General features: G+C 33.3%; 3 protein-coding genes across 3 annotated transcripts; all 3 read left to right on the top strand.

Moving 5' to 3' along the window:
• The first annotated feature begins 2777 nt into the window (after nucleotides 1-2777).
• Nucleotides 2778-7780, top strand: LOC149479012 (ionotropic receptor 75a-like). Its single transcript, XM_089709086.1, has 10 exons — nucleotides 2778-2838; nucleotides 3536-3679; nucleotides 3835-3960; nucleotides 4115-4311; nucleotides 4582-4718; nucleotides 5115-5276; nucleotides 5554-5744; nucleotides 5945-6159; nucleotides 6638-6841; nucleotides 7478-7780. Exons 1-10 carry the CDS (start codon nucleotides 2778-2780, stop codon nucleotides 7778-7780), a joined length of 1740 nt encoding a protein of 579 aa, XP_089565212.1.
• A 1737-nt stretch (nucleotides 7781-9517) lies between these two features.
• On the top strand, nucleotides 9518-11768 carry LOC149479011 (uncharacterized). Its single transcript, XM_089708969.1, has 3 exons — nucleotides 9518-9613; nucleotides 10565-10619; nucleotides 11194-11768. Exons 1-3 carry the CDS (start codon nucleotides 9518-9520, stop codon nucleotides 11766-11768), a joined length of 726 nt encoding a protein of 241 aa, XP_089565095.1.
• Nucleotides 11769-12066: 298 nt separating this feature from the next.
• On the top strand, nucleotides 12067-13399 carry LOC149479010 (uncharacterized). The gene is made up of 2 exons (XM_089709065.1): nucleotides 12067-12105; nucleotides 12193-13399. Exons 1-2 carry the CDS (start codon nucleotides 12067-12069, stop codon nucleotides 13234-13236), a joined length of 1083 nt encoding a protein of 360 aa, XP_089565191.1. The 3' UTR covers nucleotides 13237-13399.
• The last annotated feature ends 325 nt before the right edge of the window (nucleotides 13400-13724 follow it).

Below are 13724 nucleotides of genomic sequence, written 5' to 3'. Positions count from 1 at the left end.
CCATGCGATGTTTCTCTTTAACAAATAGACGGTGATATTTAGATATTTTCTGAGCATTTGCAGTGTTTGCCTTTAATACGTTTAAATGCGTCGTTATACTTTATTAACTTATTTAAATTATTATAAAAATAAATAATTTATCAAAAAATTTTGCATTTTTATAAGATTTGAATATGAAAGTTCCCTAATTTTTCTAAAGAAAAGCTCTACCATTTTTTTCCAAATTTAATAGTTTTCAAGTAAAAGTAGTATCCTAAATGTCAGCTATAATATCGGATTTTTAAGTTTAACAAATCGTAATTTTAAAAATATTTATTTTATTCTTCCACAAATATACATATTGTTTTTCTATTTATAATAGTTTTATTTAACAAACATCGTCATCTATGTTATATTGCAAAAAAGCAACAAAATTACGTTCCTGTTCAACATATATTATATTGTACTAGCGGTCCGCCCCGGCTTCGCCCGTGGTACATGTTTATGTTTTCTTTCCATAAGAACCATCCTCGTACTTTAAGGAATATTATAAAAAAAGAATTAGCGAAATCGGTCAACCCGTTCACGCGTGATGCCGTGACCAAGGAAAACGGGTTTCATTTATATATACATATATATATAGATTAATTAATACTTCAGTAATTTTACTAGAATACTAGCTGCTCCGCGCGGTTTCACCCCCGTGGCTCCACTCATGTTGGTCATAGCGTGATGATATATAGCCTGTAGCCTTCCTCGATAAATGGGCTATCTAACACCGAAATAATTTTTCAAATCGGACCAGTAGTTCCCGAGATTAGAGCGTTCAAACAAACAAACAAACTATTCAGCTTTATAATATTAGTATAGATTCAGAAACCCTTTGTTTATAACCCGCTTTTCAATTAAATATGTGTATTGTGTAGGTAGGTACTGTTACCAAAATTACTACCTTGGATTTCATAGCTAATAATGAGTTGGGCAAAGCATTGTTTCAATTTCACATATGCAAATTATACTGCAGCTTGTTTCAAACGAGTATGTTTGTAATAAATTTTAAATGGACATAGAGCGTGTTCTAAAATATAAAAAAATAAGCCTGATTAAAAAGTTGTTTTTATTTTTTCGTTACAACGAATATCTTTTAGTAACAATGATCATATTATATTCTTGCTGATTTTTTGAATAGGTTATGTACACCTTAAATTCAAACATACATATTATTATCTTATGCAAGAAATAAAATACTTATTACATTAAGGAATTTTTTACACCTTGGGTTACATTATTGCATTTTTGGTAAGGATCTCTAATTTTTTTGAAAATGCAATATAGCCTATGTTGCTCAGTGAAGATGCAGCTTTCTAATGGTGAAAGAATTTTTGAAATCGGTCCAGTAGTTTATGCGTGAAAACCATACATACATACATAATTACAAACCTTTCCTCTTTATAATATTAGTATAGGTAAGGAACTATATTGAATCTTCCACTAATCAATTTATTTCAATATACTAATACCATCTCCTCCTAATCATGTTAATTTTTATATAAGAGAACAATTGATGTCGATTTTTATACAACCTATATCTTAACTCAAAGAGGCTTTCATTCGTCATTAAAAGTAATACGAATATATAAGAGCTTATATTAAAGTTAAATAATTAAACACATGTTAAACCTATAAATGCATTCCTTCTTATAAATGGGGTTAATTTAATACGATTTAGCAAACCAACTTCTCTTTCTTGTAGTTATGTTATTTGAGGCTAGGGTAAAAGTGGGATAGATGCCCTACTTTTTGAAATAGCCTCATAATTTTAAATACATGAATCTTATACGAACACTTTGTATGAATATAGCTAGGTTAATTATCTGTTTTGAATTACTATATATATTTTTTATCCTATCATTTATAGATAATGTGTAATAAATATTTTTGTAGAACACCTTTTTTGAGGATAGATGCCTACCTAGTTGGATAGTTGCCCCACCATGAAAATACTAAGGAGGATAGATGCCTGCAGAGTGGGATAGATGCCTTACATACTCTATAAACGCGAAATCTAATAAAATTAATATGATAAACCAGCAAATGTCATGTTAACATAGTTGTCCTGTTGTCCAAGAATATACTTGCGCTCGCACTCCTTCTTTTCTTTTGTATTTTCGTGGCGTGGTTCTCCTACAATCAGTATAAGGACAGATCATTAATAAGTAAGTATACATAACAAAAAAAGCAAATTAAACGAGTAAAACCGGTTAATATAGAGAAAACCTCTGACGCAATCAGGTAAAAATATAAACAGTACTTGTGATTATCGATAATAACATGTACATATGTATTGAGGGATAGATGCCCTTAGAGGCCCCTAAGGGCATCTATCCCTCGAAAAAAAAGGGGCAACTATCCTTTTTGATAAGGATAGCTGCCCCAGTATTTTTTTTATTAAATAAAAACAAAAGAGCCACTATTTTCACTTAGATTTGTACTTAATGAACCAGTGTATAGACATAATAAGAAATATAGTGAAATTTATTAATACTTATAAAGTTATGCAAAGGCAAATATCAACCTTTTTAAATTTTAACGTGTTCGTGAAGTTCGCCGCGGATATTATAACACGCACTAGCGAAACACGTCTTCACCAAACAACAGCTCATGCGTACCCGAGGTGCGGGGTGATAGGAGCTCCTATTTAAATCATTAATTCGTAGTCACGACTCTGGGAAGTGAGGTTTTTTGAAAATGAGGCATCTATCCCCGTGCGGCATCTATCCCACTTTTACCCTATAGCTATGGCATTTAAGTACAAAGTTGTTGGAAGCATAATTATATTTACGTGTTGTACTAAATTTGGTAAGTTATATCGAAACCTTTACATTAAACGAGCTATTAATGCTTCTGTAGCTTTGTGTACCTTTCAAAAAATATTTGATCATAATTTTCTCGGAAATTCTTAAATTCTAAAATTCATAAAGCTAAAATGTTTATTGGTTTGCTTGAACACGCTAATCTCAGGAACTACGGGTCCGATTTGAAAAATTATTTCACTGTTAGAAAGTCCATTGATCAATATTGGTTGTATGTATATCGTAACGCCAAGACCAATAGGAGTGACGCAATTCGGGTAAAACTACGGGGCACAGCCACTTAAAGCCAGCTACTCACGTACTCAGGTACGCAGCGGCAGTATAGGAACAATCTCTCTTTTAGTTTATAGACATAATACTATGATCAATATTGGGAGAAGCCTCTGGCTCCTGAGACACAGTTTTAACTAGTTCAGGAGTCGAAGGATTCATTATCTAGACCTGTATAATTATTACGTCAATAAAGATTTTTATTATTATTTTTTTTTTTTATTATTATCTCAGTTGGTCAGCGGTCGGAGCAATTTCAGATGTTCTCTAAATTACCCCTGCTTGCCTATACGTATGACAATTATGGAGCCAATTAAGGGTCCAATTCCAATATTGCCCCTGCGGTAGGTAGGTGTGTAACCGGTTTAAGAATAAACACTGGAATATTCTATAAAAATCCTTTTTCTCGTTAGATGCTGCAAAATTGGTGCGAACTTTTAATAACTTCGACATACAGACCACAATTTCTTGCGATCCCACAATTTTTAAATATACGCATAAACACCGATTACAAGGTGTTCTATTTATACCCGTAAATAATGAGTTAAATATGGTAAGTATCGATAATTCAGATAATCTTTAAATTCAGAAGTTTCTTGTTGATATTATTGTATTTTTATTGTATAAAAATACACACTTTCTTTCATTACTCTATATCAGCTTTTATAATTTCTTTGACAAAAACTACTTATTACATTTTAGGTACCCTTAGAATATTTTTCGATTTGGTACAAGTGGGTTATTATTTCGGATACTCTACCCGAAAAACTACATACAGTACGGTATGATGCTGACATAATATTGATGAAACCTTTCAAGAACACCCTTATTCAAAATGGTAAAATTTTATTTTCTCGTTTTTCAACATTTAAATCGTTTACAAATATCCTAACTAATACCACACTAATACTATAAATGGGAAAGTGTGTCTGTTTTCTTCACGCATCAGCTGCTCTGGATGAAAAAGTAAACATAATAATAATTTATTCTAGAATCATCAGATTCAAGAGAACTATCAACAGAATTAGGAACAGTGACATTAAAAGATGTATTTATACATCCACAAAATGGCGCTACAATTCATCCTTGGGCATATTACCATAATTCTGGACTTCAAATTGTATATGAGAGAGAGAGGATTGTCAGAAGAATGAATTTACAACTTTATACTTTGAAAATTGCCACTCCGGTAATGTTTTTATCAAATATTATACTCAAAATTACAGAATAATATGAACTATAAAAATGGCAACAAAGTTATTTGTTAAACAACATAGGTACCAAATCAATGTAAGGAGGTCTAGACTGCAGTCACTCTGATATAGGTATGCCCAAAGTAGTCTTCTGTATCGCCTACATAGAGATTTGCAATAAACTTTTTGTTACAGGTTCACCTTCGTATTAAAATTAAAGATTCATTTATTTATATGTACAAGCTTCTTTATTTATTTTCTAACAGCTAGGTCTCTACAGCAACGACACATATGACGGTTCGTTTAAGGACTACTTGCAGGACATGTCGATGCCAGAACGTGACTCAGGCATCCGATCTACATACATTACTTCTTCTATTATTATAGAGAGACTTAACGCCACGTTAGTATTGAATTCTAGAAGCAAAATAGGATTAACGAACTAAACTGAACTGTGCTGACAACAAATTCTAAGTACTCTTTATATTTTAATCGTCAATATAGAATATCAATATAAATCAGATTAATAATAAAATTTAGAGGGCCTTAGTTTCACTTAGAGCATAATAGATATTTTGAACAGATACCTATATCTAACAAAAACCCGCAACTTTTTAGTAAGATACAAAACACACTCATTAGTTACCTAATGGTTATTTCAAAAAACTTAAAATACGACCTTAAGAACAAATACATAATTACAAGCTATAGCTTCGTTGTCTTTATATACAGGAGTAAATATGCCAATGGTGTCCAATATAACTATGAATTATTAACTTAAGATAATTATGAATTATAGAGAGCTGTTAATACCAACTCAACTATGGAGCACTGAAGTCAGCAACAGTAGCATGTTGCTACAACTTCACTACGGTTCAGCTGATTTGGCTGGGGGAGCACTCCGTATTATGCACAGTAGAATAAACAAACTCGATTATGCTATGAATGTGTGGCCGTTTCAGTAAGTATTGTCTTCAGAATCGATTCAAAATTCATTCCTGAAGTTAAACTACAAAAAAATCATTCAGAATTCGCTTTGTCGTAAAAATTATTAATATATGTATATTATGTACTATCTTTGCTCATTATATTTAATACTTAAAATAATGAATTCTAACAAAATAATTAAATCATCTTAAAAGCTCTCTGAAAGGTACCAAGGGTTTTTTTTATTAGGGTACCAAACCACAAAAGGAAAAACAGAATTCGTATAGGATAATTTATATTTTTTTCTTCAGTGTGGGTTTCACATATCTAGCTGAGCGAGAAAGCAGCAACAACATGTTCATGGCTCCATTCACTGTCATGGTGTGGTACTGCTGCCTGGCTCTGTTCGCCATTTTGTTGGTCGCGCAAAGAGTTACAGCTAAAAGTTATATGGAGAAGGAGGGCGCTTATATCGCGGTCTTCGCTACTTTTTTACAGCAAGGTGAATTTAAACTTGATTGAAATTAGTGTTGAATAAGTATCAAGATACCTAATTAAAAATCGTGAAAAACGTTCTTTGAAACCAATAAAGTTACCCAACTATTTACGTCGATTTTATAGGACAGACCAACAGGAGCGGAGCAATGCGGGTAGAACCGCAGGGCACAGCTAGTAACAATATATATATTTATTCCTGAACAGATGCAAGCGCGGTTCCCCGCGGTATATCAGGTCGCTGGTCATTCCTCGTACTATCCATATCTGCAATGCTGATACACGCCTACTACACATCGGCGATAGTCTCCGCTCTCATGAGTACCGGGAGGAGCGGACCGGACTCTCTACGGTCACTAGGCGATTCCCGATACAGTATAACATCAGAGGACTATGATTATATGCGGTACTTGATGTTTGATGTAAGTTTTACAAGCAATTAAATCTATATGTATAAAAATGAATCCCTATATACCTTGAACGGCTGGACCGATTTCGATAATTTTTTTCGCCCGAGGACAAGATAGCTGCAGCGTCAGCTGGGTCAGCTAGTGACTTAATAACATTGGTAGAATCCATCGTCACTGGGATCGAGAGCTGCCACTTGAGAAAAAAAGAGAAACAAAGTACCTAATAATATACACTAGTTAGTAATAAATAAATATTCATACTTTTTTTACAATAAATAAAATAACAACTTCAATAAAATGTACATTATTATAAAAAAAATGTTTTGCCTTTAATTACTTGAACAATAGATTTATTTACTTAACTGTTTTTGTAATGTGTTTAAACTACTGTTTAAATTTGTTATTTAAATTAAGTATTTATACTTAACCCATTTTGCAATTTGTGAATAAATTACAATGCGTTTTAAATTAATGTATTTTTTCACCATAGGTACCAACAAATTGGTCCGATCTTGAGTATCTAAAACGCAAGAAAATGACCAACGACTTCTACAAGGACATGAAAGAAGGTGTAAAGTTGATTCAGACGGGGCAAACTGCGTATCATACGGAGTACAACCAGCTTTACCCACATTTGAGAACATTTACTGATGATCAGCTATGCAAACTACAATATGTGGATACTGTGCCTGAAGTAAGACTAATTTATTATAAGTAGAGCTTCGAATAAAAAATATCTAGAATTATTATAGAGTTCCATGTTGTTATTTACCATTTTTATAAGAAAAAAACAATATGATAATCATTTTGTTTATTTATGGCAATTAATTAATAATCCTGAAATAAACTAGTAGCTAGTAGCTAGTAGGTACATTATAAATTTACACATATTTGTACTTACTTACTTCAACGGCGCAACGACCCAAAGAGGATCTTGGCCTCCGACACAAAAAGTTTCCACCTTAGCGCCCTGGTGTTGAGGTCTTCTACTTGAAGGATGTCCAGGGGCCTTAGACAAAGTAACAATTAAAAAACGATAACGAAGTTAGAAAAGGCAAAAATGTATGGGATTGACATACGCCGCGTTAGATCACGTGGTCTATCTAATGTCAATCCCATACATTTTTCCTTTTCTAACTTCGTTATCGTTTTTTAATTGTTACTTTGTCTAAGGCCCTAGATCTTTTTGGACACACATGTTTATAACCATATTAAATTTGTTAATGTCCATATTAAATTTTATTATTAATCGTTTCAAGTAATCAAATCATGTAAAATTAATTATTTTATTCGTAACTAATATACCTTTAATAGTCAATTTCTCTACCAGATTCTATCCTGGCTGACCACCACAAAGCGTGGGCAATGGACAGACATATTCAAGTCCACAGGAGCCTGGCTTCACGAAACTGGGTTAGCAAAGCGTATAGTATCACGCATTCGAATCCGCCCACCGCCTTGCCGCGCGGCGTTGCTCGCTGAACGAGTCAATATACATGACATAGCACCGCTTTTGGTGCTCACGTTTTCTGTTGTTATATTGGCTGTTGTAATTTTGGGATTGGAAGTGGTGTTCGCTAAGTTGAATAAGAAAGTTGATTTTGAAGTTGAAGTCGAGGATTCTATGCAATAGAATTCAAATTCTCAAGTAGTAGAATATAAATATCATATACCTACTTATTGTCGAGCCAATTTAATAGGCAACATTTGACGTCTATCAATTTTATCTTCATAGGGTGGTAACCTGCTTAAAAACATCGATTAAAGTGAATTAATCGATACGGACTTGAAACATTTGTCAATCGAACTTGAAACACATGTCCATGGACGTATAAAAAAAGACGGACGGTATATCGCCTAAACATTGAGTGAAGCCTAGTAATGGCGGCGAAACATCCTTGTGTGTGTGCCATGTTGCCATGGCAACAGCTGTGTTGATGTCAATGGCGGCTGTATTTTTTTCTATAAATTTTGCCGTAATAATTTTGTCATTAAAACATAAAAGAAATAACTTGCTTCCCTGTGGAATGTAATCCCTTGTGTTTTGTTATTTAAAATTGTACTGTTGCGACACCATTTAACCACGCAAGACGGCATTTTAAATATTTTTTTTGAAACAGTGACGCAGTTAATCAGTCGGTAGTTCACGACGTAATGGCGGCCGACTAGCTTACTATGGTGAGAGTGTGTGCGTGTTTATTGTCTTTACACGATCGCTAGCTTACTATGGTGGCTTCACGTTGTTTGTTCGTAATACGGCGTCCGTCTTTTTTTATACGTCCATGCACATGTCAATAATTTATGTTCATTTTTTCGATTTTTATTCCCAAGTAATCAATGCATTCGATTCTAGATGTCAGATTTCGATTTTTAGAGTAACGTCTCTGGTATTTAAAAAGAAAAAAGGTTTATTGACACAAAATTGTAGCGACGTCAGTTCTTTAAATCATAAATTGTTTATTATGTTTAGAATGGTTTATCAGTAAAATCAAATCCTAAAATTACTTGTATCGGTCATTATTATTATAAATATGTAATCGTAATTGAAAAAAGTTAAGCAAATGTGCAGTTCTAACAAAACGAAATATCATGTTATTCAATGACGTCGTTACTAGGTTACGTTGTTGAATTTTGTTGAACTGTCAAATGTTGCCTATTAAAATGGCTCTACTATAAAATGTGTGTATTGTTCTTGTAGTGTAGAAAATAGATATCTACTGTTTTAAAAATTCACAATTTTTGGAATAATTATTAAAATTTTATGATCACTTAAATTTGTTTTCTTTTTTTACAATCTGTTCTTTTTTAATAATTAATAACAATTGATTTCCTTTAGTTTAAGTTAACTGAATCATAATTATTGTACCTAATACTTTTAAAACACATTTTATTTTATTCTTACTATATTCTCTACATATACTTAATGCAAAAATACTAATGCAATACCTACCTATAATTTACTACACTACTATAAAAACATTTCTCCCAACTTATTTACAAAAAAAAAAGCTTGGGAAACAACATCACACAAAATTTCATACCTAAAGAATATAACAAACTGTTTACATATCTTATTATTTTTATTCCCATCTATACATTCATTCATCAAACTACATATCCACAAGATAATTCGCGCCCTTTATCGCAGATCTTTCTTATCAACACAATTTCCTCGCCATTGTTCATCTCACGAACAGAAAACACGCTTTATCAAGCGGAAGCTTATCTTTCTTCTTATCAAGTCCTATGCAGCCTCCTGACACGTAATAAAATTATCAGATCAATATAAACTTAAATAAAACAGCCATCAAGAGTTTACATAAAGTAGTATTGATTAAAACTAGATCTATAAATGGGAGTTTGAAATAAGATGGTGACCGAAATGTTGCAATTTTTGCTTCTCAGTAGTCTTTTAGTAGATTTGAGTTATGCTACCATCGGTTGTCATGAAGTGCAACAATCACATGTAAGTAGATTTAATAAATAAATTTAACATATTCAGAATAAATAAATTAAATTTTAAGTCCCTCTATCATTATTTATCATAATTTTTTAGATGTCGCTACGTAAACCATATTCTAAGAGTCGGTCAAAACATCTTTCGCTGTTGAAAATATCTTCAGTAGGTACTTATAGGACAAATATATTTTTTGTTCACTAGATACGGAGCGTTTATTCTTTTCATCGATAAACTAAAGTGAAAAATGTATGACAAGACCCGTTTAACGCGTAATTGCCAATCTATACATATAATAAATCTGTAGAAGGGTCAATTCTGTACATTGAAAATATTGAAAAAATAAATAGCAGGGGGTGTTACTGGATCGATACCAAACCCAAATATGTGATTAAAAAAATTTTTGTCTGTCTGTCTGTCTGTCTGTCTGTCTGTATGTTCAGGCATCACGTAAAAACTAACGGTTCGATTTCGATGAAACTTGGTATAATTATACCTTATTATCCTGGGCGTAAAATAGGATACTTTTTATCCTGGAAAAATACGTAAAAAAAAATTAATCTTAATTTTTCAGTTTTATCCATAGACGTTGTTCTGTAGAACCGCGAACACACGTTGCGTATTATTATAGGCCTAGCCGTATTTGGGTCCAATAGATATTTATAAGATGTTATTGTCAGAGTTACTCAAAATGGAGAAATAAACCATCCACGCGAAGACCGACATCCGCGCTGACGGAGTCGCGGGCGGAAGCTAGTTTTGAATAAAATCGCTTTAAGGCAGATCAGATTACATAACTATTCAATCTATTTAATTTTAATAGCTCAGATTTTGAATTTCGATCTATTTAATGTTATACAAAATTTCATATATCTACATCTTATCTACATATAGGTACATAACTATGTTTTTTTGAGAATTTAATATATATTTTTTATTCACTACGACTTTCTCTTTTAGTTGGCATCTCTACACGAACGAATGAATCACATGCTCAGCACCCTGTACTCGTCACGTAAGTTACATCATTATATAATTTGCAAGCCAACATCATATTGTTTACATTAACAATGTATGTGCTGATTATTTGGATACTATTAAGTAATTACTTTTTGGTGGTGGAAATGATTTTGAGAATAAAAGATTGAAGTTCCATAAAAGGGAAATATCAAGGATAACAAATATTGTTCTATGAAGTAGTTAAAAGCCAAGCCAAAAACGAACCTGTTCCAGCAAACTTCCCCTGTCCGACATGCGGAAAAGTATGTCGATCTCGCATTGGATTGTTTGGACACCAAAAGCATTGCTCAGGCATAGAACCATAAACCGTCTGTAATAGACGAATAGGCCAACGACGAAGTAGTTAATAGCTCACCATTCAATAGTACATTTTTTGCATCTGAACAACTATTCATATAAATGTTATGTGTATAAAATCATAACAGCCACGTAATTGTAATAACACTTAATAAACTTAATAACTTAATGATATCAATTAATCGTACCACAAATATATTAGTTACGCTTTATATGCAAGTAAAAAACCTGAAATTTAAAATATCGTACTCTTACTAAAAACTACATTCCAGCATTACTAACGAAGAAACAAGAAAGTGAAAATCCACCAGCCACTACGCCAAAACCAGAAACACCGCCTTCAACCACCAACGCATTAGAACCACCTTGCTACCAACAATTATCGTCTCCAGCCCCAGTCCCACCCGTGATCTTCATCGCCCCACAACCTGCCGCACCACAACCTTCACCAAGTTATTACGGAGATGCTCGATCAGTAGAATACGCGTATCAGCAAGCCGCAGTGCCTCAACCAGCTTGGAATTACGATCAATATTACCAACAATACTATCAGCCTCCACCTCCTGTGTACCCTCCCGTACCTCCTGTGTATCCCCCCGCACCTCCTGTGTACTCTCCCGCCCCTCCTGTGTATCCCCCTGCACCTTCTGTATACCCTCCTGCACCGTATCCTTACCCACAAACACCTTGCGAGAACAGTTACCCATATCCGCCAGAATACGCATCAAGTTACAGATCTCCATACCCTCAACAGCAGTACACTATGCCGTACCCAAGCCCATCACCATATTTGAACTATCAACGACCCAATGAAATGCCTCCACAACCACAATATGTACATCCATAGAACGGTAGTATGGTAATTTGGTACACTATTCAATAATTTATTCTTCCCGTTAATTCTATATGTTAATTAGGTTCTATTATAATATTTATTGATTAACTAAATAAAGTGCAATTAATACGAATAATTATTATTTAATTGTAAAGCAATATCAGATTATAATGAAGAATAGAATTTCATCAGTTAAACGATAAGGTTACGTAATATTACTTTTGCATTTGCTTAATCGTTTCTTAATAAAAAGATAATATTAACATATAAATTACGGCGTGGTTCACACAATCAACATAACGATACCAAGATGACACCATTCTACTTTGTTATAGCATTGATAATTCAGGTATGGTTACTTTATTATTAAAACTTACTGCTGTTATTATATTTTCCCCATAAATGTGTATTATTTTCACACTTTATTTGTTTATAGACATTGCTTGTTGGTGCAGAAAGGGATGTTGATATATCGTGCAATGAAACCGTAATATTAAATTCTCTCACAAATAAGATCGAAGATGATATCGTAGTCAAAGATTATCATGCAGCCCCTCTGGATTGGATCGACGTTATAGGTACTACGGGATCTATCTACCCAACTGCATCAGCTAGTATGATGGCACAAGCTGTACTCTCTGATAAACCGCCAGAAGAACAACTAGAAGATATCAAAGATATGGCCACTCAGATAAAAATGGCGATCCAAAGTGAAATGGTGAATCTTCTTTCGTATGCCATTTCTGGCACAGAAAAGGAATCTGAAGGATGTGCGAGAAAAAAGCGATCTGTAGAAACTCCAACTGATAGCACAAAACTGGTTATGAGATTATTGAAGCACATCAAGTCGAACAATGATTACCAAAACATTGCTATTGAAAAAATGATGAGTGCCCAAGAAATCGCTGATAAGTACGGTATTCCATTCAAAGCTGATCCAGAAATTCTAACTGATTTAGCTGTAGCTGGCAATGAACAAGCGAGTGAACTCACATCAATATTGAAAGACGTTTGTGAAGTTACCAATGCAACGAAGACACAATCAGATTGTAAGCCAGAAATACCAGTTCACAATATGACCTACCAACATGAAGATACTATTAAACAGCCAACAGAAAGTTCTTTCGCTTATTACGATTTCTCTGAACCTCAGTCGTATCACTACTGCAGTCCAGTGACACCACGTCCTACATTCTACGATACAGTGTCCTACAGACCGTCTCAAGACTATTATTCATATTGTACTGTTGAACCTGTATCTACCACGCCATCTGTGTTTGATCCAGTTGAACCCTTACCAGAGCTAGTAGGAGAGGAAATTGAGGAGACAATATCGTCCAAGATTTTCGTTAACGACGATGATGATTCGTCCACTGTGAACCATGTGACTTCTTACACGGTGTCCGAGAAATCGCATTTTAGAAAGCCACATATAGAAGCCTTGCCTCAACAAATGCAGTACTATTTCTATTTAATTTAATACAATTTTAGCAGTCACTAGTGTAGTTTATAAATGCTTATTAGCGTTGTCTCATATTTAAATTGTTCAATTGTATAAACCAATACCCTTTTATTAAAATAAATTAAAATCACATGTGATGTTGCAAGTACGTTAATTGATACGTTATAAAATATTGCTTTTATTATTAGTTAAATTAATAAAACAAAATTGTATGAATAAATTATATTGAGAGAAACTTTGCAGTTTTGGTTTTTACCTACTCACATTTGCATTGGTGATAGGCGAGGCAGTATCAATAATTTTACCCAATTTTCTTTCTTGAAATCAATTATTGTTCCTATCAGACAGACAGGGTTGTTAAAAATACTTAAAAGTATGATTAAGGAATAAATAAAACCATTTATTTTATGTTTAATAATTTACATGTATGTATTTCAATAAATATTGTATAAGTACTTAAATGAACTAGATTACTTTAGCACATTACTTTGGTTTCGTTTTCTTAC

The sequence above is a fragment of the Colias philodice genome, chromosome 21, assembly GCF_061535455.1.
Source record: "Colias philodice isolate Cphi_HAF_F1 chromosome 21, ilColPhil1 Martin Lab GWU primary, whole genome shotgun sequence".
Classification (NCBI taxonomy): domain Eukaryota; kingdom Metazoa; phylum Arthropoda; class Insecta; order Lepidoptera; family Pieridae; genus Colias; species Colias philodice.
This window is presented reverse-complemented; position numbering and strand designations above follow the sequence as displayed.